The 23376-nt window shown below is 38.3% G+C and overlaps 1 protein-coding gene across 1 annotated transcript in view; it reads right to left on the reverse strand.

The window, feature by feature from the left end:
- Positions 1 to 23376, reverse strand: part of MSH3 (mutS homolog 3) — a 115616-nt gene that overhangs the window by 83698 nt on the left and 8542 nt on the right. Inside the window, exons 7-8 of the mRNA XM_009886891.1 lie at positions 22233 to 22378; positions 21054 to 21220 (exon numbers count right to left, since the gene is read on the reverse strand). Coding sequence (XP_009885193.1) covers positions 21054 to 21220; positions 22233 to 22378 — 313 coding nt within the window. The remainder of the gene's footprint in view (positions 1 to 21053; positions 21221 to 22232; positions 22379 to 23376) is intronic.

A 23376-nucleotide genomic window follows, 5' to 3' on the forward strand; every position in this document is an offset into this window, starting at 1 on the left:
CTTTGTTTCTCTTCTAATCTTTTTGGAAAGGCTTCCCACCTACCAGATCTCACAGTGAAGTCATAACCATTGTGCTTCTATCAAATCACTGCCTACTGTCATTAGAACTCACCATTACAACTCCATTCTAGGATCAAGCTGATGGAGAAAAATTCAGTAGAGTACATCTTATTCAAAGACACATCTTTCCTAGCAGCAGAAGTAACGGCCCAAATTCAGTCTGAACAAAGTCAAGCTCAATGCTTAACAATGTTTCCCACCCATTTTAATTATCTCCCTTTTCCTTATGCTGTGCCTAAGCAAAAATCTCTCGGGCATTTTTAGTTCAATATATCTGAAATACCACTGGCCCTCAAAACATTCAAAGTTATCTGGATCCTTTACATGCATATGCAAAACATTTAGTGCTTTGTCCAAGAAAGGAAAGTGTTTCCTAGGTGAGGCTGTTAAAATAAGTAAAATTAAAAGCAGATGGCTACGATGCAACATACTTCTGGAAAGAATCTTGAATTCAAGTTAGTGACTTCTTCACAAGATTAAAGAGAACCACAAATCAAATCTGAATGCTGCAGAATGTATCAGCCACAGAAAATCAACAGTGGTTCTGAGGAGTGGTGCTGAAGCATGAACCATGCATTTGCCCAGGCGATGGATAAAAGGATATTGCACTAGCACAGATAGACACCATAAATAAGAACCTGAATGGAAGTCATCATCGGCTCATGAAACATCATTTCCAATGATTACATAAGAAATAACAGAGATGGTGAGAGACAGAGTCCATCCATGTATCTGTTATAAATCAATTTGAACTAACCTCCCACACTACTACCACAAGTCTACCTGCCAAGAACTGTCAAAACCATAAATCTTGTTCTTTAATCAGCATAAGAATTGTTGTGGAAATTTACTAGGAGCACTGAACATCCAATACAGACCACACTAAAAATATATTGCTTCTCCAAGCAGGAAGGCCATACCTGGATTTTCTACCCATCACTGCATTGAAACCATTTCAGTTAACAGCTCTGAAGAAGGGATCTTGCTCCTGTTCAGGCTCTTACACACTTTCCAGTGGTCTGTAAAGACATGGTACGCCCACTGCCTGGTCTTCAACTTTGTGTAAGTGAAGCTCAGTACCTTTTGTAATAAATAAATACTTAGATATACGCTAACAGTAGAGCAAAAGGGAACTCATATGGGAAAGCAGTCTAGCCATTTTGTCGGGTTGGACTACTGTACTAGAAGAAGAGAGAAAACGTGGAGGTCCCCCAGGGACAGCCTGAAGGAGGGAGAAGGCCAGAGAGCAGATGGCTGTACTTTCCACGCTGATGTCATGTGGGAATGGAAGAGCTGAAAGGCCTCCAGGAAGAATCTATCTATGCCTTGTCTGCGTTACAGAAAGTAATATTCTGACCCCTGTCTGGAAACTGATCAGCAGTCAAAATTAGCAACATGTAACTAATTCTGCCCTCTGATCCACAGATTTGTGTTCACAGCTGGAGAACGCCTGATACTCCAAATAAACTACGGGAAACTGGAAATTTTCTTCTGTGTGTTTACTAGGAGTGCAGATCGCAGTTCAGAGCAGAAACAATGGCCTGTCATTTCTCCCAAGCATTCCTCAGCCAAGTGATGAAGAAACTCACTGGTTCTTAAAGTTGCAGATGTCAATTAGCAAGACGTATCTTAAAAAAATCTCGCAGAAAAAAAAGAAATGATGAGTCCTCTTGATAAATACTTTGCGTGACCCTGTAGGATTATAAACCAACTTAAAAAAAATAAGCAGAAAAAAAAATAATCAAAAATCAGCACATAACATCTCACAAAGTTTAAAAGGAAAGTATACACGTTACCGTATTTTCAAACTATGCTGACAGGTCATTACACCTGGCACTCAGGCAGAAAACCTGCAATCGTTCTTGAATTCTTTGCTTAAAGCACCACATTATTCTAAACAGTTACAACAAAAAGGAAGAAGAAAAATTCCAAAATTCATCTTCAGGAGTTGGATAATTTTATCCAGATATTTTTGCACAAGACTTGATCTTCTTAATTAATATTTTTGATTATTAACTATCTGCAAAATAACTATCTGATCTACATCCAGACCTGAAATTTTTGGGTAGCCATTCCTCTGGGTACTACCCGTCATTAAAAAAAGTGGGAAATCCGTTCATCCAAGCTGCAGAGGAAAAGAAAACCAACAGCATGGTGTTTAAATACCACATAAGGCTCCATACTCAAAGCGACATTAAATAGGTCTACATGACCCACCTGGGGGAACAATAGACCTAGGCTATGCTGTACTAATTGTAATTCAGCTAGCAGAGGTAAGAGTAACATGGAGCACAAAGATTCACAGCTACTGGTATCTGTGCTAACAAAATGGTGCTCATTTCCCTATTTCCTTTGCAATCACACCTGAATTATTCTTGTCACTTAGACTTGATTTTTCCATGCAGGCAGGACACTAAGGGATATTGGCATTAATTTTGTGCAAAGAAAAAGCAGGGAAACATAATAGGATAAAGTAATTTGAGCACCATGAAGGCAAATCATTCTTGTGGCAGTGAAGGCTAAGACACACCGCACCACAGTAGCACAAGGATGGCGAGATCAAGGGGAGCAATTATTCCACTCTGCTTGGTATTCATAAGACCCTAATTGGAGTACTGACTCCAGTTTGGGCCTCCAGTACAAGACACCTATCAACAAACTAGAGGGAAGCCAGGAGGGCCTCCAGGACAATTAGGGGGCTAATGCATATAGCAAATGACGACAGACTAACGAAACTGAAATTATTGGTATGGAGAAAGCTAAGGGGGCATCTTCTGCTATCTAAAGGGCATTTGGAAAAGCCTGAAGCAGATTCTTGTCAGACGTGCACAATGAAAGGACAAAACCCAGCAGTCGCAAGTTGCAACTTGTTCAAAATTCCACGCAGATTTTAGGAGAAAAGAAAAAAAGTCTTCCCCACAAAAGCAATTAAGCATATAAGTAGGTAGTATAGAGAGGCTTCCCTTCCTCGAGGATTTTCCAAACTGGGCAAAACTGCATGAAACCTGATCTAACATGGAAGACAGCCCCTTGCTTTAAGCAAGAGGTTAAACAAAATGACCTCCAGAAATCCTATCCAAGCCAAATTTTTCCAAGATTTTGAGAAACAAATGATTCTAAGAAACTGTGAAAGTTATTAAGGGCAATTTAAACCAGCTGTATCTTAACTGCACCAACAAGAAGAAGAACATACAGACTGGCTGCATAGCCTTTCTTGCCTTACAGCACCGTTCTACCAAGTAGTTTCTTCTGTGCTGTAGAAGAGATGAGCATAGAACATTTAATTAGCTGTTTATAATGACCTACTAATGAGATCAGAAGTAGATCTGACACTTGAATAACTATGGTTCCAGAGTTGGTTTGTGATCAAATCATGGTCTCAGGTGATCTGCTTCCATAAAGTCTTTCTCATACATCTCAGAAACTCAAGATCTGTACTCTGAGTGGTGGATGCTCTTTGGAAAACTAAGGAATTTTCCAGGAAGAAAAACTAAGGAATATTCCAACCACCCAGGACATACTATTTAAGCTGATTATCTAACCACATTTTTTGGCTGAGACTGTAGCACAACATCTCTTATTTTTTGACTTCTGGCATGCATAATTTGCTTTTCACATTTCATTCTCTCATGCCACTGACAGCACCACTTGAACCAAGGCCAACTGAAAGGATATGATAGATTATGTGACTACTCAGTCTACTAGGTTTTTACCTTTTTTCCCTCCGTTTGGAGAATCAATGTTTGGGACATGAAACACATTCAAGTCCCCTCTACACTACAGAAATAAAAATATTAAGGCACAACAAGATCTTGCAGCTGCCAGCTTTTGTAACCACAGATGTAATTTGAGACTATTAAAAAACCCAAAACTATTAAGCATCTTCATCCCAAAAGTCAAACCTGTTTTGAAGAAGCTTCAGTAATCAAACTGAGTCTGCCTTTGCACATCACCTATACCTTGCAAGCCTTTTTATCCTTTTTCAAGGAAGATCCAGCTGTGTGTTGCTACAGTGCATTTTTCATAATGATCCTACAGCCTAGTATGGCTGGAAAACTATATCATCCTTGGTTTCCTTCCAAAAATGACTCCATCTGAGCCCTCTAGCTACGACTAAAATAAAGAGACTCCAATTCAAAACTCACAAAGATAAGCAGTAAGACACTACCTTCAAAACTAAACACAACAGGCAAAATTCTGCTCTATCCCCACTCTTTTTTTCTTTGCAGTTACTGGAGTTAGTCTCTTTCATTGCTGCCAAGCCATGACAGCACCCTGGTTTCTGCCACATTCTACCTCTCCCCAGTCCAACTGACACTTGTCCTGCACTCCGGAACAAAACTTTCTAACTTGATCTTTCAGTCACCCAGCGAAAACAGGATGACATTTTAAGATGGGGAGGAGGAAGTTGAATATAACAACAATACCAACTATGGAGTGAACAAGAAGTCCCCATAGAAGTAATATGAATGAAAGCAAAGAAAGGAGCAGAAACTTTTACTGTTACAGGCCTTAATTTGAGAATGGATATCGCATTCATTCTCCACACCAAAACCAAAAGAGGCTTCATGGTTTTGGTCATGTACACGAATGGCAAATGGGATTTTAATTTTTAATAATTCTAACTCAAACAGAAATTTAGCTCTCATACATTAAAAAGAATGGTAGATGAATGAACAAAGAAGTCTTCAGACCCTGAGAGTTATGTGTTAATCCCCAGGAAGGCCAAACTCTGGTTTCCGGGAAGAGAAAGACAGATGCTGAGTTTGGTTATGGTTTGTCCTGCAGTGGCCCAACGGAAAGTGTAGTTATCAACACAAAAGGAGGCTAGCTACAGCCCCACTGTTAACAGGGCATGTCCAAAAGATCAGCAGAAGTTCTCCATGATCAAGGGGGCCTTTGCAGTTCCCAATCATCTCACAAAAGGAAAAGTGAAATACAGAACGGTTCCATGATGCCCTTCTTGTACCTGGGGAGAATAATCTCCATGCTTGGGAATGAACACTGTAAACCTATGGGACAAAACATATTCTACCCATGCAGAGAAGGCTTGTACATTTTACATTTATATATACATTATTGCATGCCAATTCAGCAAGGTAGAGCTCGTCTTCAGTTCGTTCCTATTTAATGCTCTCAATATACAAGCCTAGCCTGAGAACTGCACTGCTACTAGAGGATTTCTTGTGTGTAGTGAGGAAAAAGCAACCACTTCAGCTTTAGTCATGCAGTGCTCCCCTCTGGGAATAAAGCATTCTGGCGTGCTAACCGTGTATGTCATGTTTTAAATGGGGTTCTCTGCCAATTGGTAATGTAGCCTGCCTCCATACAAAGCAGTACATGCCTACAGACACTGGTCACCCAATGTGCACTGAACTAAGAAACTATTATTTAAATCTCACTGCTTGAGCAGAATCTGGCATGAGGAACTTCTCATCTGCCTCAGATAAAGAGCTTTACATGTTTTGTAATGTTTTTAATAGAGGCTGCTGGACAGAAAACAGGAAACAGCTGGCTAGTCAATTACACTTTTAATTAATGTTTCTTTTGATAAGCTGATACAGATTGAAGAATCCATTAGATGTGATGAATGAACTTGTTAATTTTACAACAAATTATTTCAGGCTTTCCTGTGAGATGTACAAAGATGCTTAAACACAGTGACATTTCTAATATAATAAATATGAAGAGCGTTAATAATTATACCCTCTATATACACGACATTTTCTTTTCACTGCCATATTCCTATAATTAAGAGTGGCACATTTTAACCATAAATGGCTACTTACCTTGACATCACATTTTATGGAAAGTTAATACAAGTGAAAAAGCAGGGAAGTTATCTTTCATATGGCTTAATTTACTATGTAACATACAGATGCTGTACTCTATGTATTTTTCATACTACTGCTTTGCTAGGATTTATGATCAATAAGCCAACAGCAAAAAGATAGTTAATCTATTTTACAAATGGAAAATACATTTGAAGGAAACAGATGAAGGCAGCGTAGGCCTAATGGTATGCTTTTTAAGAAAAAAATTAAAAAAGCAGATCAGGAATCAAATCTAAAACTCAATTTATCTCATGTTTACACTTCAGAGGTCTTGATTTGAGTGAATGCTCTCTCTGGCAATGGTTCAGCCCAAAACATAATTTTCAATACCACAAGACTGCATACCATCTCTGTAGAACTGAACTGAAAACAGAAGTGGCAGAGTTTTGTTTTGGTTGGTTGGTTGTTTTTTTTTTTTTTTAAATAAGACAAAAATTGAAGAAAAAAATAGTATCTTCTCTATTTACTGTAACTTATTAGATTTTATAAGTCAAGACTTAAGGAAACTAAAGAATAAAACTTCTATGATTACAAATAAATAAAATGCTTACAGTGTTAGAGGGAATAGAAGGATAAAGCTACTACAGGAAACTGTTTATTTCTGTCAGATAAAGGATTTTCACACAACAAGACACATTGCCTTATTTTGTTCAGTTCCTGCATTTTAAAATACACAAAGTTGCTGGCATAACATATTGAAATCTATCTGTTAAGAATGTTCCTAACAAAACCACAAGAATTCCCTTCACTCAGCTTCATATAAAAGGTACAAGGTACTAGTCTACGTTCTACTTATAGAAATTATGAGACAGAAGGATCTGAAGAGACGCACCTATTAATACACATCCATTTCTTAACATGATTTGCATCTGAAATACTATATGTGTATGAACTGAACCAAAAGGACTTCAGTTCCTTGCTAAGTCTTCTCTCAACAACCAACCTGAAATTGTACAACTGTCAACGTGACCATGCTTCAAGACAAATTTTCCTTCTTTGAAGAAGGAATTATGTTAAAAGAAAGAGGGGGTTTGGGGGGTTTTTTTGGCTTTTTTTTTTTAGTTTATCACATCATGGATCCTGTTTAGAGCACAGCACTCACACAACCAAGAGTACAGCCTGACCATCAATTGAAACTGACATAGATTAATACAGCCACCCAACACAACAGTCCTGCCATTCCCAACATCTTCATTCTTATCCCTTTCCTTTTGCACTGGCACAAAAGCTTGGACAACCATATAATGAACTGAGACAAGAATCCTAACCAGTCAAAAGTTTATCCAGAAATAACAAAAGACCAGAGCAGTTCTTCACCTCAAACCAGGACAATCTGTCCTAGTTACCTGTTGCAGTTCACCATGAAGCCACAAAAACTTTTGTACTGAATGTATGAAAGGGGCCATAGGATAGCACAAACGATTGCTTAACCCACCAATACCACTGAAAAGTTAGTGATGAAATGCCACTCTGAGGTTCCTTTCCACTGTTTGTTAAAAATCAAACATATTACTTTTTAATTAGTAACATTTGATAATTGGTAATTATGTATCACAGGCTTATTAAACCGCCATGTGAATTTCAATTCATGTTTGTAACATTGAAAAGCTACACAACAATTATTTGTTAGTTTGGCTGAAGACTCAGCTTTTCCTTTAAACCCTTTTAGAAACAGCTAACATAATACCAAGAATCAAATATGGCCTCTCTGTGATCACTACCATTTTATTTGCCTAGTAGACTCCTAAAAGAAACGTACACACCTTGACTGGGTAGCCATGGAATCCTTTTCTTACAATTCTTGCCTTCCCCTCAGTTCTTCCCCATCGTTTTGGGCCATGACACCACTGGAAATAACTCTGACACGCGCACATTATCTTTGAATCTACAATATGAGCAGGTTAGAACAATTCTAGAAGTATAATATGCAGTGATATTAGATACGTCACTTTTACATCAGAGCTGAGGTGGTTTGTCACATCACAGTCCCTATCTATGCTTTTTATAGAACTTCTGTGTTGAAGATGAGCCATCATATTTCAAAGGCCCTACACTCAAACTAAGTTACAGAGCTCTTTTCTGCCCATCTTCCATACTACCACCAAAGTCACCACTCCAAACCCAGCACCTGTCTAACAGACTGTATGAAATGCAGGGCTCAGACAATGTAGACCCAGATCCCTATGTTAAGTGCATACTCAGGCACAGCATGGCTGTAAGAGAGATGTATTTATTCTATATAATAAAGAAAACTGCACTAAACCAGCACAAAAACAGGGATCTTGACCAACAGCTGTCTCCACTCCTCAGGATTTTATTTTTTTTTTATTTGATAGAGTTGGCAATTTCCATTCTGCCAGGGCTCACAAAATTACATTATGATTTTGACTAATAAACAGCAAATTCCAAAATATGCATTCCAAAAAAATAATTTAATGCAAGTTAATCATAACTGCATTTGATTATGATAGCTATGAAAGCATTTCTTTACTTAGGCAACCCAAAGGCATTAGCATTCAAATTCTTATGCCAGATCAAGTCTGTGGTCTGAGTCTGGCTGTATCTGAAACCTGGACCACGTGTAAACTCTCACATCCAGATAAGGTAACTAAATGTTTACTACTGCGTTTCCTATTTTCAGTCCTTTTCAGCTTAGCTTCAAGAACGTCTTCTACATCTTGATGTCTCTGTACACTTTAAGTCAGAGAGCATTATACATTCCCTAGCAACTGAGAAGGACCCCTTCACTCTGCAGCCTTCACTCTGCAAATCTGTGTGAGAAATCTAGCGGAAAGGAGCAGCACCCTTAGCTTGTGTTGGCTACACAGCTCCCTATGCTACCTTCAAACTCCAAGGCTGGCCAAACCAATAGTCATTACATGAACCTGGTTGTAAAATACCAACTCAAAAGAGGAATAAGTTGTCTATAGCATCTTCTATGTTGACTGATGATTTTCTTTGGCCAAGTGTAAATGCAAGTTTTCTCCACTGTCCCGATAATGCTGCTGCACACAAAACTAGACCCTGTATGAGCTTTGATCGAGACAAACTTTATCAAAAAGTGCATTAAAAAGCTTCTCTAGGAAAATAGTGTTTCTTCAAATTCAGTTTAAAAAAAGTGAGGTCCAGTCATCAGTTTACAGTTTTTCTTAGTTATAGATTATTTTGTTTAAGTTGTCTGTAAGCCAAAGAATATTGGCTGGCCTATTTTTCTTTCTACAGCTAAGAATCCTTCGTGAAACAGACTTTATGGGCAAGGAGTTTACAAAACCCTGTACAGCTCATCCATATAGACATAACTGCTACATTACATGTGTATACTTTCACCTCAATTAACTCAAAGCACAAATCCTTTAATTAAATTTCAGAGATAAATGAAGTATTTTGTTGTCAAGGCCATGAGGAATAACAAGTATACTGTATTTGCAATATATACAGAATGCTTTATGGTGAGGTTTAACTTCCCCACTTTGAGACGCAAATCCGTGTGCTATCTTTCCAGATAATTAAAACAGTTTAACAGATCAATTAATATTGTACATAAGGATTTTTGACAGCTACACAACTGTTCCCCATAAATTAATGGCTTCTTTTTTCAGCCTTTCCCTCTACCTACTTCTCTCAGATAGATAAGGAATTTATTTTCTTGTATAGCAAATGCAATACTGCCCTGTGAATAGATTTGATGGGTGGACTGTTCAGTGGATGAGGAATTGATTGGATAGTCCCCGCTAGAGAGTAATGTTCAACAGCTCAGTGTCCAGATGGAGATCGGTGACAAGTAATGTCCCTCAGGAGTCTATACTGGGACCAGTACTGTTTGATGTCTTAATCAATGACATAGTGGGATGAAGTGCACCCTCAGCAAATCTGCAGACAACACCAAGCTGAGTGGTGCAGTTGACACCCGAGGGATGGGATGCCATCCAGAGGAACCTGGACAAGCTCAAGAAGTGGGCCCATATCAACCCCATGATGTTCAACAAGGCCAAGTGCAAGGTCCTGCACCTGGGTCAGGACAATCCCAAGCACCAATACAGGTTGGGCGGGGAAGCGTTTGAGAGTAGACCTGAGGAGAAGGACTTGAGGGTGTTGGTGGATGAGAAGCTCAACATGAGCCGACAATGTGTGCTTGCAGCCCAGAAAGTCAACAATACCCTGGACTGCATCAAAAGAAGAGCGGCCAGCAGCTCTACTCCACTCTGGTGAGACTCTACCTGGAGTACTGCATCCAGCTCTGGAGCGCTCAGCACAGGAAAGACATGGACCTGTTGGAGCATGTCCAGAGGAGAACACAAAAAAGTGATCAGAGGGGCTGGAACATCTCTCCTATGAAGACAGGCTTAGACAGTTGGAGTTGTTCAGCCTGGAAGAGAGAAGGCTCCAGGGAGACCTTATTGCAGCCTTTCAATACTTAAAGAAAGATGAGGACAGACGTTTTAGTAGGGCCTGTTGTGACAGCACAAAGAATAATGGTTTTAAACTAGAAGAGGGGAGATTCAGACTGGATATAAGGAAGAATTATTTCTTTATTTTTACAATGACGCTAGTGAGACACTGGAACAGGTTGCCCAGAGAGGTGGCAGATGCTCCATTCCTAGAAGCGTTCAAGGCCAGGCTGGACAAAGCTCTCAGCAACCTGATCTACTTGAAGATCATTGCTGAGGTATTGGACTAGATGACCTTTAAGGGTTCCTTCTAACCCAAACTATTCGATGATTCTATGAACACCACCTTGCTCTTCACAGTGTTCTCCTGGTTCTTCCTCAAGCCCTAACAAGAGGTGTTTAGTTAAAAGGGAAATGCATAGCCCAAAAGCAGTGTAAGACATGCAGTGAGATGGTGTGAAGTACAAAAAACCCAGTGAAGCTGTTCAGGAAAGTTATCCTTCCTTCTCAGAACCCTGCGCTTCACCAGCATATGTGATAGATTACAAAAGATAGAAAGGTCTGACTTATATCCTCCTTAGGATGCTATCTGGGGAGCTGCTGCTTCTCTCTCCATCTTAATGTTCCTGTCAGCCACAACTTTGAATAGGGGTATGTAGAGGGAAAGGACAGTGCCAAGCAGTCTGTTGCAAGGAGTGCCTGAATTCTTCCTGAAGATGAGGACAAGGGCACCCTAGATACAGGAACCAAAAGGGGAGAGACATGAAGAGGTGGCAAAGACTCAAGAAAGTAGGTAGCATGGTTGCAAAAGAACAGGCAGAATGGAAGGAGGGGCATACAGTTATCTTCCTCCTGACAAGAAGCAAAAGAGAACAGGCACAACATAAAATAGGAAAAGCAATAGATTCAAGTAAATCTGCTAGAAATTGTTTTTAGGTGCATCCACCTGCCTCTGCAGAAAGATTCTTTCACATAAATGGAAAGCAGATATACATGTATGAAGCCATTTTACATTAAAAAAATACTGCACTACTAAGCTTTGTACTGGAAGAGTTAAATACTGTAGCAGTAATTTCAAATTCTTTATTAAGAACTCAGAAAATATCCATGTAAATTTAGAAGCAAACTTAGGTACAAATTTCCAACAATCATTTTTACTATTCCAGATTCCCCAGAGGAAGAGTCCATGCTTAAAGTACGCTCTTCACAACTCTAATTTACTGAAAGCATCTTACCTATACCACACATCAAAAAGAACATCTGTTAAAAGAGACAGAAATGTTGTAAGCCAGTCAAGCACAAAATTAAACTATTAAAGATAGCCTGAAAGATAAAGCTCGTTCCCTTTCTCAGTTCAGTAGATTGATGGCACATAAAAACCCATTTCAGTTTCATTTTCTCCAAAATTAAGAAAATTAATATATTCTGGTTTTGTGAAAAATAAATACATTCATGGCCTTTCTCTCTTCCCTAACTCAGGAGAGGTTGGGAACCACCATTACAAGAGAATTATTCTTCTCCTCACTCTAGTGTCACTGCTATCTGCATGTAAAACACGCAGACAGTTTCAGTCTTTTTCTCTCCCATACTTGTCTCACTTACATCACTACATTATTTTCATTAAAACAGCTGAATTTCTAACTAGTAGCACTAACAATGAGGACAGGAAATGTGGGAAGACAATGTCTGAGAAATTAACACATCTAATGTGTCCATATTGCCACTGGTTTTTATGTCCAAAGACAACTTCAAAGAAGAATAAATTACAGAAAAGAAGTTGCTATTAAAAAAATATTTTAGGACTTTTAACAAATATACCCACAAACGTTCATAGGCTATTAAAAAAACCTTAAAAATTTGCACAGTAGCTTTAAGAGTTTAAGAGTCCTTCTCCATTTGAATACGTGCACTCTAGCTGCATGTTGCTGCAACATTTTCACTGATAACTGGAACAAAGCAAAACATGCAACTGATGTTCTGGTTCTAAGAGCAAGCTGGCATCAAATGCATATGATGCTTCATATGATGTTGGCTCCCCCACAACAGATCAAACTTTACACATGCATTTACCCTTACAAAAGTCCAGTTTGATGAAAATAGACAAGTCACCTGCACATTTAAAACACAGAACGTGTACACTGGAAGTTACCTTGGACCAGCCAACAGGCAGGACAGCCTAGAGTATGGATTTACAACAGCAAAGTACAGATATAACTGGATCCTTCAAAAAGGATTTTACTTTAATTCAAAACTCACTTTCAGTCCAAAGAGTTGCCAGTTGTGTTTGTCGTTTAGCTATTTTTAAGAAGAAAAGCCGCTTACCTTTTATTATGGTCACCTCAAAGCACATGAACAAGTGGGTGGTTTACCATAAAGACCTGAGCATTCCCTAGTATCTGTACAGTTAGTTACTGGGACATTCAACACTTCTGCAAGTCATTTATACCTGTACTTTAACACAGGTGAGAAAACTTCCAGTTTTAAGCATGCACATGTGTGCATGCCTTCTCTCCTGTCACCTCAGTACAGTATGCAGTTGCTATACTGACAACAATTGTACAACCCTCCAATTTACACAAGCCGGTCAGATATAATCACCTGCTCTATCATGAAAATCTCCAATACATATAACATCTATACCAGCTTATCAGCAAAGCAAACATCCATAAGTAAATGTCCACTTCTTTGAATGACGATGGCATTATTTGAAAGATGGAACTTAAATTACTAATATGAATCGCAGCAGAATAACAATGCCATTTGGGTATTTGGGTTATTTGATTTACCTTTTTTTTTTTTTTTTTTAATCAGAGCAATGATCTCTATCTCAAGTTAAAAAAAAATTCAAATGTAAATGAGACTTGTTCCTTCAAATTACGATTACAGAACTTGGGAATGTATTACCAACCACCACCAAATCACCAAATGCACCACAATTATTTTCCTTACAGATATCTAGGGAAAATTCGTTATTACTAATTGGTTGCTTTCACCCCTTCCGTGCCTAGGACTACAACCAGCAGCGCTCCAGCATGGTGGTGCCACCTCCTGGAGGACAGAGGTGTAGAACTCCAGGCTTCTATCTGGGTTTGTAATCATGAGCTTCAGCACCCTTCCCTGGCTGAGAAACTTTGACAACTGCTGGGAAAAGTCAACAGTATATAAATATATACTGAGAGAAATAAGCAAGTAACATCACAACCCCCAGAGAGGACAACAAAAAGTAGAATTACTTACATGTCACCTCCTGCAGTTTCTGTTCTATCCTATAATAATAAATCAAGTATGTACCAAAACATGAAAACAAATGCTTTAAAGTTTTATTTTTCCTGCTTCTTTCAATGAAGTGGGTTTTTTTCTAATTAAAAAGTTCATTTTTTGACAGTAAGAAATTGCACAAACATCAAATCAATTTAATTATTCTTCATTTCATAATTTCTGGCTCAAATATGGGGGGATGAGGGGGAGAAGAAAGGCATAGTCACGAATACCACTAATCAGTGAAAAAATGCCACAAATACAGCTCCTGAACACAGCATGTTTTCCATGCTGCTTGCAATCACATGAAAAATAATGTACCTTTGAACCAGGCACGAACTGCTGGGGAAGCTGATCAGGGCACACATCTTCACCTTTGCTTGGAGGAACTTACAAAAACACATGGGCTGATCAATGCCTGCAAAGGCCAACTGTTACTGTAACAAGCAATACTAACATTTTTTATCTAATATATCACCCAGGTTAAGAACAGTGTACTGTACTGCATTTAGACACAGTGCTTTGCAACTGCCTTCCCACATTGTTCTAGTGGCAACTCCACATGCGTAACAGAAAAGTAATTTCACATAAAGGATGCGATATGCCTGTGTTGTGTCCCAAACTGTGAAGGGCAGTAAGGTAGGCAATAGTGAAGTAGTAGACTTTACACATAAGGAATTTGTCAAGAGATTTAAGCCCCACACTTCCGTCACCTGCAATGCCATAGAAGACAATAATGAACTACAATATCAAGAACAGCATGTTTCATGACAGCAACAAGACTAAATCGAAAAAAAAAAAAAACCTGCCCAACAATTCTTTCAGGTCATTACATGATTTGATAATACTGTTCTGGGGGTTTTTTCCCCTGCCTATTCCAAACAAGTGAGCTATGACATGACCAATATTCTTCCAGCAGCTCTCTACACAGCTGAGTTGCCCAGGCCACGAATTGGATTATTAGCAGTGCAAAAAGCTGCTTTAGTCAGTAAACATCTGTTCAGTGATGCATTTGGGTTTTGTATTTACAGAAAATAGCTCACATACTGTTTTTGTACTTTACTTGCTTTTTCCTGCTTCAAATTCAACTGCTTGTAGCTTCCATTTATACAAAACATTCTCAAGATGTTTGTCACAGCTTGCCTTTCACTTAAAAATCCATGGGAATATTACAAGCTATACAAACCACGAAACCACTAGTTTTTATGTTTACCAACCCTTTAGATACTTTTCAGTCCTCTGTTCAGCAATTTCATTTGCAATGATGTTTACTCTCACTGCAACCATTTGCTGTCTTGTTTTTGCCACTGCAAACCTTCCTGTCCTTGCTCACCTACAAACCTTATGAGCTGAGCTACATAAATACATGGACGTAACTGCTCCCCATTTTAAAAACACAACATTAACTATATGAAAACATCCTCTGAACTCAGCAACTATTAGTCACCTATAAAGATACACAAAACTAAAAGCGCTTTATATTACTTTACAAGAATTCAGAGTTCATTACAGCTGAGTTTCTACTCCTTGACTGATGACATAAAGCCGTAACTCTATCCATGAGACTAGTTAGCAATGAATAGCACTATTGACTAATCCATGTAATAAAATGGCTATAGCTTACTCCTATACCCTTTACAAGTTCACTTAAAAAGTTGGACTTCCAATTTCAAGGAACCCAAAGCACTGCTGTATTCTACTACAGAACCACGCATACTGAAACAAAAGAGCCAAAAGACATCTCTTATTCTTGATTTCTGATGAACTACAATTGGGGAGCAGGATGACAAGAAACAACCAACCACAAATCAAGATTTTTTCACAATGAGAACATTAGCCATTGGAATAATCTCCCCAGGTAAGTGGTGTATTGCCCAACATCAGACACTTTTAAGATTCAGCTGGGCAGGGTGCTGGGCCATCTTGGCTAGACCATGCTTTTGCCAAGAAAGTTGGGACCAGATGGTCTTTGAGGTCCCTTCCAACTGGTATTCTATGATTCTGTACAAAGTATGACCACCAGCTACACCACAGCTAATACTTTGGGCTGGTAAGGGATCATGACAGGGCTGAAACTAAAGAGTGACACACCTGTGGACCAATGCACGTACATGAGAGACCACACCTGATACAAAGTTAAAGGCAGAAGTCACTGTAGAGGGGGTACCAACAATGCATTGACTTTGTGTGAGCAGACGGAGCTTGAAACGTTATTTATAGAGGTCTTCAAACACAAAGAAAGCAAGCGTGCATTGCGTGTAATGATGGAGGATCAGCTACTTGAGGCATTTGGCCTGGGAGTAATTAAATCATACCAGTGAGCAGGGAGGATGATTTGAGTTCTCAATGGATTTGAGAGAGACGGGAATTCCAGGGAGCAAACTCCAAGCCAAAGACAACATTTCAGTACTCAAGCTAAAATGGAAACCTGAATGCCACAATCAGAAGGAAAAAAATCTTAAAACCTAGCTACAGCCTAGCTACAAAGGAGCGCACAACAGAGGTTGTGTCAAAACTGCCTGCCAGGTTACAGGCCCAAGCTAATAGGAGGAAGACATTATGCTCTGCAAACAGAATAAAGTGAAAAAGCCTTGGGCACAGAAAAGAGGTTAGTTACTGTATCATACTGGTTTTAGATTGTCAGTAAAAAAAAAAAAAACACAACAGTGCAGACTTAGGTGAAATGATGCTTTGGAGTTGAAAGTAAAGTACTTGTGATCAGTGTGTTTTTACATGGTGTCAAACAATGCTACAGAATAAAACATTATCAGTGTTCAAATAAAAAAAGGCAAATAGAAAAAAATATGACGAGGAACACTGGGGCACTCTTAAGATGTGCTGGATGGAATGTTTCAATGACACAAAAAGGGGGCACATGAAAAGAGCAACAAGAATGAAAAGGGAAAGGAGCCTCAAAACCCATTTCAGGAAGACCAGTACAGGCCAACTTTTAAGGCAGCCAAAATGTTAAGGAGGATGGGTATTGACCCTTGACCAGGAAGAGCATGGAGTGCAAAACACAGTGTTCTTCTGTAAAAACATATATTTTTAGGCAAGAATGTTTTCTTGGTTTTCTAGAAAGAAGGAAACTAAAAGCGTCAAAAGATTTTCCTCCAGCCAGGCCAGCACTTGCAAACAGATGTTGCTAACAGAACAGAACAGTACCCATCAGAACAGTTTGTTCTGAACCAGTTTTCATAACCTACTTTTAATTTGCACTTTGCTTTTGAAGGAAGGCTCTCCACGAAAGCTGACCTTGAGTTCACTGTCCTTGAATAGTACTTTCTTGCCATTAAATCTGTCCTTGAATAGTACTTTCTAGTTATTAATTTTTATGGACAATGTCTGTCATAGCACTGGCAATAGGAGCATTTCATTCACCACCTGAAACAGCAAATGCTAGAAGCACACGAACATGAAACCATGCAACACATTTCCATACATTCACTTCCATGACTTTTAAGTCACCAAAGGGGAAAGTTAGTAACTTGTAACACAAATCTACACCTCATCTTAAACTATTTTTTAAAGCTTACTCAGGTTGGTAAACACCACATTTTAATCCAAATGGTTAAGCAAAATCTTTACAACAAGATGGGTAAGTTTAACTTCATTTAAATCAGTGATAAAATACCTATTGATTAAGGCCTGAATTTTCCCCCCTCCCCCCAAGTATGCAATTTAACTAAACTGGCTTCGTACTAACTGAATTAAAACTCCACTGTATGAATACATCTAACAGCTAAGTAATCTTACTACAGTATCATTTAACTTTGCTTACTGCTCATTATATGAATGCCCATGCCTAACTTACACACAGAGAACTTCAAAACCAGGACCACAACTTACACTTACACTGCAAACTGCTTTCTTGGGCACAGTTCAAACTGCTGCTTTTAGACAGTTCTTGAACAGCTCTGCTGCTGCTTCCATCATTTATTAACTTACTGTAAAATCTGCTTCATTCTTCCTATTGGGAGACCCTGTTTACAGCCACATATAAACGTGTGAAACTAATTTCTCTACTGATCTTCAGGATAAGCAAACTTTTCACTATCACTGTACTGCATGAAGCTTAAAAAGTGAAGAGACCACTTTCCATTGTTTATTTGCACTTTCATTCCCAACTTAAAACTCTTTACAACTATTTTACATTAATTCACAGAAACAATGTCTGCCATAATGAAGTAGTCCTTAGGCTTAAGTAGTAGCTCTTGGTGACTGTCAACCATATTAAAACATTACAACACTTCTGGTGACTTCTTTGGCTCCTGTTTCTCATAAAAACAAATTTAGAACAGCAGCACCCTGACACTCAGGTTTTTTTTTTCCTTCTGTTACGAGTGTTCCTTTCATGTAGATTTGGCTGTGAAAATGTACACAATACTAAAATAGAAGCACCAGTAAATAGTGTGAATGATGTTGCTGAGCCTGGACATAACCATGGTGGCAACAAGAAGAGAACAGGAAGAGTAAAACACAGCATTCCATAAGGAGGAAATACATACATTATGTATGTTTTATTTTTGTAGAATAAAGGCAGACACGTACAGCAGTATATAATATTCACATTTGGTCTCTGTATATTAAAAAAAAAAAAAGAAATTGAAGGAAAGCACACAGATACTTTCAACTCTGTCAGTATAACCAGTCTGCTCTCATGAAGCTGCAGCGGTTTATCTGGACTAAATAGTTTAATTTTTTTTAATAACCATCAGCACAGTCTTTGTGCTGGAGGAGACCTAGGACACATCACCTTGCTTGCTCAGTGCAAAGTTCTAATATGCAACATCCAAAACTAAATCATCCCCTGAGTTAATCGGCAAAGCCTTGGTGCAATTCTTATATGACATGGGCATGCAGTGAGCTGAAAAGACTCTTCTCTTCTCTGTTCCTAACCACTCCAAGCTGTACATCTCCTGGGACAATTTTGCTCTCCCGTCTGTATCCTGTTTTTATAAATTCAGCGGTTTTCCACTGCATTATAAATACACAAAGAGATGAGAAGCTTCTTGAAACACAAGATCCTAGTTCCTATTGTTTGAGTGAGAAAGGTCTTAAAAAAATTATAGAAAAGCAGCCTTTCCCAGCTAATGGATGATTCTGACAAGGAGTTATTAGAAAAGAGCGGATAAAGAATGAAATTACCAGGTAATGGACAATAACCAAAATTGAATACTTTGGACCACTCAATATGCATTAAAATAAAATTACTGCCTGTATAGAAAGCAATTATATAAAACTGGAGCCTAGTTAAAAGCACGAGAAAGCAGCACCTTGGAACCATTTAAATTAATATTAAATACTTCAGGGCCCTCTAGTGGTTAAATCTTTGGTACGGGAGAAGCCATGAAGAACTGTGTTTGAAATAAGGCTACAGAAGCATACTGAAGTAATATTCCTATGTAATTAAAGCCATTTAGGCTGAAGAGCTGCCTAGTAAATTACCAGAAAGTGGAAAAAACCTACAAACTAATACCTGGTATTTTTTATTCTTAATAGAAATGAGAAGTTATTTACTAACATTCTCAGCTGTGCACAACCAGGGAAAAAAAGAAAAAAAAATACAATTGCTCTCTCAAACCTGCATCAGAATTACCTTAATGCACAACTTAAATACTCGTTACTGAAAAAGGCACTTGCTTTGTCAGTTTACACCGTCATTTTACCTTCCTCTGGCTTCCACAAACCTGTCAGTGCCCAACACCAGCAACAACAACAACAAAAAAACCAAACCAAAAAACCCCAAAATAAGAATCATTTCACCTTCATCAATGTATATTTAGAAATATTTTGCGCATACTCCTTTAGAATTGATTTGCAAAAGAGAAAGTTAAAGTAAAAGGATTAGCAAGGCAAAAATATACATCTGTTAGCAACCCAAAAAGGTCTGTCACTTCCTAATCTGGTATTTTATCTGTCCAAATCTCAACAAGCCACTTTACCATAAGGAAATACATTGATATTGCTTCCTTAGTACATCTGATTAGAGTAGACCTTTTCAAATCCCTACAGCTTTGCAGTCCATGCATGAGCTGAGGGAACAGAAGAGCCTAGTGTGACAAAAGCACACTTCAGTACAAGCGTAAGCATCACATCACCACTGAAATACAATGAATACACCACTTTCACAAGCCACATTTTCTTAAGACCTCTAACACCAAATCAGACTTTTTCAGCCCCTCTCTCAGTCTTGCCTCTCATATACACGTGCCCTTGAAAGCTTGATAGCTGAGTATAGCAACATCTGCACAAGTTCCTATAATGTGCCACAAAATCAGCTTTTCCTGATGAGATGACTGCCTACCTACCACTTCACATCAATTTTTTTTTTTTTTTTTAAAAAAAAGGGGACAAAGCAGGACAACACTGGCAGGTGGGGAAAGGAATGCCTGAGGAGTACACTGATTAAGCAGCTCAGCCGTGTGGAGCACTACAGGAAGCTACAAGATGATGACTTGGGCAGAGTTTAAGTGAGGTAGTCAAGGTACAGAGTTAACTCTCTGTCAGGTGGCTACCATCCATACGGGAGAGTGTGTGGGGATACAATATGGGGGGGAAAGGGAAAGATATTTGTATCTTCCCCCAATACAAAACTTTGCCTATGTAATACATTCATTTTTCTTTGGCTTTCTTTAGCTCCAGTTTTGTTAACACATAAAAGAAAAATGTTATCCTGACTAGTTCATTCAAAATAGAAATGCTAAGCTCCAAGCTAGTTCTCTACAGCCCAGAGCTGCATGGTTAAAAAAAAAAAAAGTGAGAAACTGATATTTTCTCACAAAAATTGCAACTCCAAGATTTCGCAAGTACACCGCATGCGTTCAGAGGATTGCTTTATCCTTCATCTATCATCCCACAAATTACATCCTATTCTGTCTTTATTCCACAGTAAAACTGATACAAAAAATATGTAACAAATTTACTCTTGAAATACACAAAGAAAACTCAAAATGTAAAATGATGATCAGTCACAATACTTCCAAGTCTGTATCCAAGTTAAAGACAGTGTAATAGGACAACACCATGAAATATCAGTTGCAAAGGTTTTCTATACCTATCTACATTAATAGACAAAAAGTTTCATGCCTTTTAGAGACCTTAAGACTACGAGAAACAAGAACAACAGCCACATAACACTACTTTCAGATCCCAGAGATAAGTGCATGAGCTCTGAAATAAATGCAACAGATCACATGACTGGGACCATGGGAGCAAGATGATCTAAATGAAAACAACAAATGTTTAGGCACACAAATGTTTCATAGGCCTGAGACAGAAGCCATGAATTTCAGTCTAAATACAATTGAAGAACGAGTGCCCAGAACTCAGTGGGATTTGGGGAATTTTCAACACAGCAGCAAACCACAGCCATTCTGAAATGGGCCGTTACAGAATTACAAATCCACACTTGTTTCTGAATTTGAACTCTATTAATAGCTATGTCGTAATTTAAAAAAAATAATAAAAAAAAGGCAAAACCACCAAACAACAAAATCCCCATAGAACATACCTCATGGAGGTTATACTGTTGATGAGCTTTTCAGATTGATCTGACAAGCTAGATGGAAGTATTATTTCAACTGGCTGCAGGCGCAAAACCCGACTCTCTAATTCTAAGCGAGATGCACAGTCCCGAAAACTGTCAAAAATTACTTCTCCGGTAGTTGGTTGAATTGCCTGTCAAATAAAAAAAAAAAATATAAGCATTGAATATTTAATTTTTTGGGAGTGTTTCAGTGACTCAAATTGTTAAGCCAGAAAGAAAATTTATGGTGCATAGCACAAAATTATGTAGCACCCACACACTTTGTCAAAGTGACAGATCAAAAAATATAACTGTGTTTTTCAAATCTATGCTATAGTAATAATTTCAACAGACTACCAGAATTTTGTCTTGGTAAATGATAATAGCTTAAAAATGTAAATGTGCTGTTGTTATCATCAGTCCATCACTGCTCAAGATTACTAGAGAAATCTATATAATTGGAAGTCTATGGAATGGACACAATTCAGCCCAGAAACTGCCATCCTAGCACATGCTTTTCTTGTTCTCTCTCAGCTGCACTGTGATATTCAAATACAAGCACAATCAAGATGTTTTTAAATTAATGAATTACCAGCAGACTGGGCTCCAGTTACCACTTAGTTTTGCCAGTTAAACAATCCTGGTTTTAATCTTCACCATAAAACAGAATACAAATCTGAAGTGTAAACAGTAAAAATCCTAAGTCTTTTGCTCTAAAGAACAGTGATTTGTAGTGGAAAAAAGTACTCACAAGCTTTAAAATACTCACCTTAAAAATGTTTATAAACTTTAAACTTAGTAAAGCATCTGAACTAATTTCGCTGAATTTGTTTAAAACACAGCTATGTTTTTCAAGTGATACAAGAGCAAAAACAGTATCAGGAATATTCAGCTATCAACTCCAGACCTTTTCTGTAGTTTTCAAATACAAAGCCATCACAATTCACACATAGATGATATCTTACCTAAACTGCACCTTGTTACAAAAAAAAAAAAAACCCAAAAAAAAAAACACCACACCAAAATCCCCAAAAATCTAAAAGGCAGAACAATCATGAATTTAAGAAGATAACCACCCAGCTCTCAAAAAAACCCAACAAAACAATCCCCAAAAAAACCCCACACAAACCTTAAAATACTGACTCCCATGTGAAACTAACTTACCATAATGCCTATAACAATGTCACCTTTCTTCTTGTCTTTTAAGTTTTCTCCATTTTCACAGATACAGAGGAGGTAGTTATCAGGGACATCTGTCGTTACCTCTTCAACATCTACAGAATCATCTAGCTTCAGCAAAGGGTTCACATGTAACAAATGTTAAAAAAAGTAGTATATGTATTTTGGTGGATTATTCATAGGTCCTTCTAGATCTAAGTCCTCCTCAACTATACTTTGTGTTGACCCTTCTCAACTCAAGGTCTATTTATTAGTTTGACTCCTACTATGATTTTAGTGAACTTCAGATGACTGTCAGCATGAGGACTGAAGTCAGCAGTTGTCTTCACAGCACAGGCACTTACACGATGCACAGCTGTCATCAGCTCATACAAAGGCCATTTTTCACTGTGTCTGTGAGTCTCCCCATTCAAGCAAGAGCAGCTATACCAAAAGTTAAACCTGATTCTGCACATGGACTGCTCCACCTTGTCATTTTGAGTTCATATCCACAAACCACATGCACCTAACAGAAAAAGCCAAATGCATTAGGTATACAGCAACTGAAAAGCAGTTAAACAAAAGTCAGCATCTTATCAGGGGCACTAGGTTAGGTGCAATGAAAGCTTGCTGCACATCTATCCACCAGATTGGGTCGTACTGCCAAGTCTGCCTTCATGGAGTTTGCCAACTATTACAAGAGCATCTGTAAGTACACTAGAAGTTTTCCAACAAAATCTCAGGACTCTGTTATCTGCTTCCCTGATCTACTCTTTAAGTGTAGACTCACAGGCATTAACGTAACGATCTTTTTAGCTCTTGGTATGTAGTAAGTACTAGTTTGAGAAACTAAAAGAAAAAAAAACACGAGGCAGACAAGGCAGGAGATAGGAAAACAAAATCTGGAAGAAATGAAGAAAGTACCTTCACTGATTAAAAGCCATTTTTGTCTCATTTTTGCATTTTCTTCATTACAACACTCAGGAGTTAATTACCTAGCTGTATTTTTAACAGTCCATTGATTTTATCACCTTCTTGTCACTTAAAGATTATTGACACCAAACAGTCAATTTTTCCTTCACACCCTCCTGAATCACTAATGCTACGCATTCTCAACCTCGTGAGACACCTAGTTGGAGACAAGACCTTC

The sequence above is a fragment of the Charadrius vociferus genome, unplaced genomic scaffold (assembly GCF_000708025.1).
Source record: "Charadrius vociferus isolate BGI_N301 unplaced genomic scaffold, ASM70802v2 scaffold244, whole genome shotgun sequence".
Lineage (NCBI taxonomy): Eukaryota > Metazoa > Chordata > Aves > Charadriiformes > Charadriidae > Charadrius > Charadrius vociferus.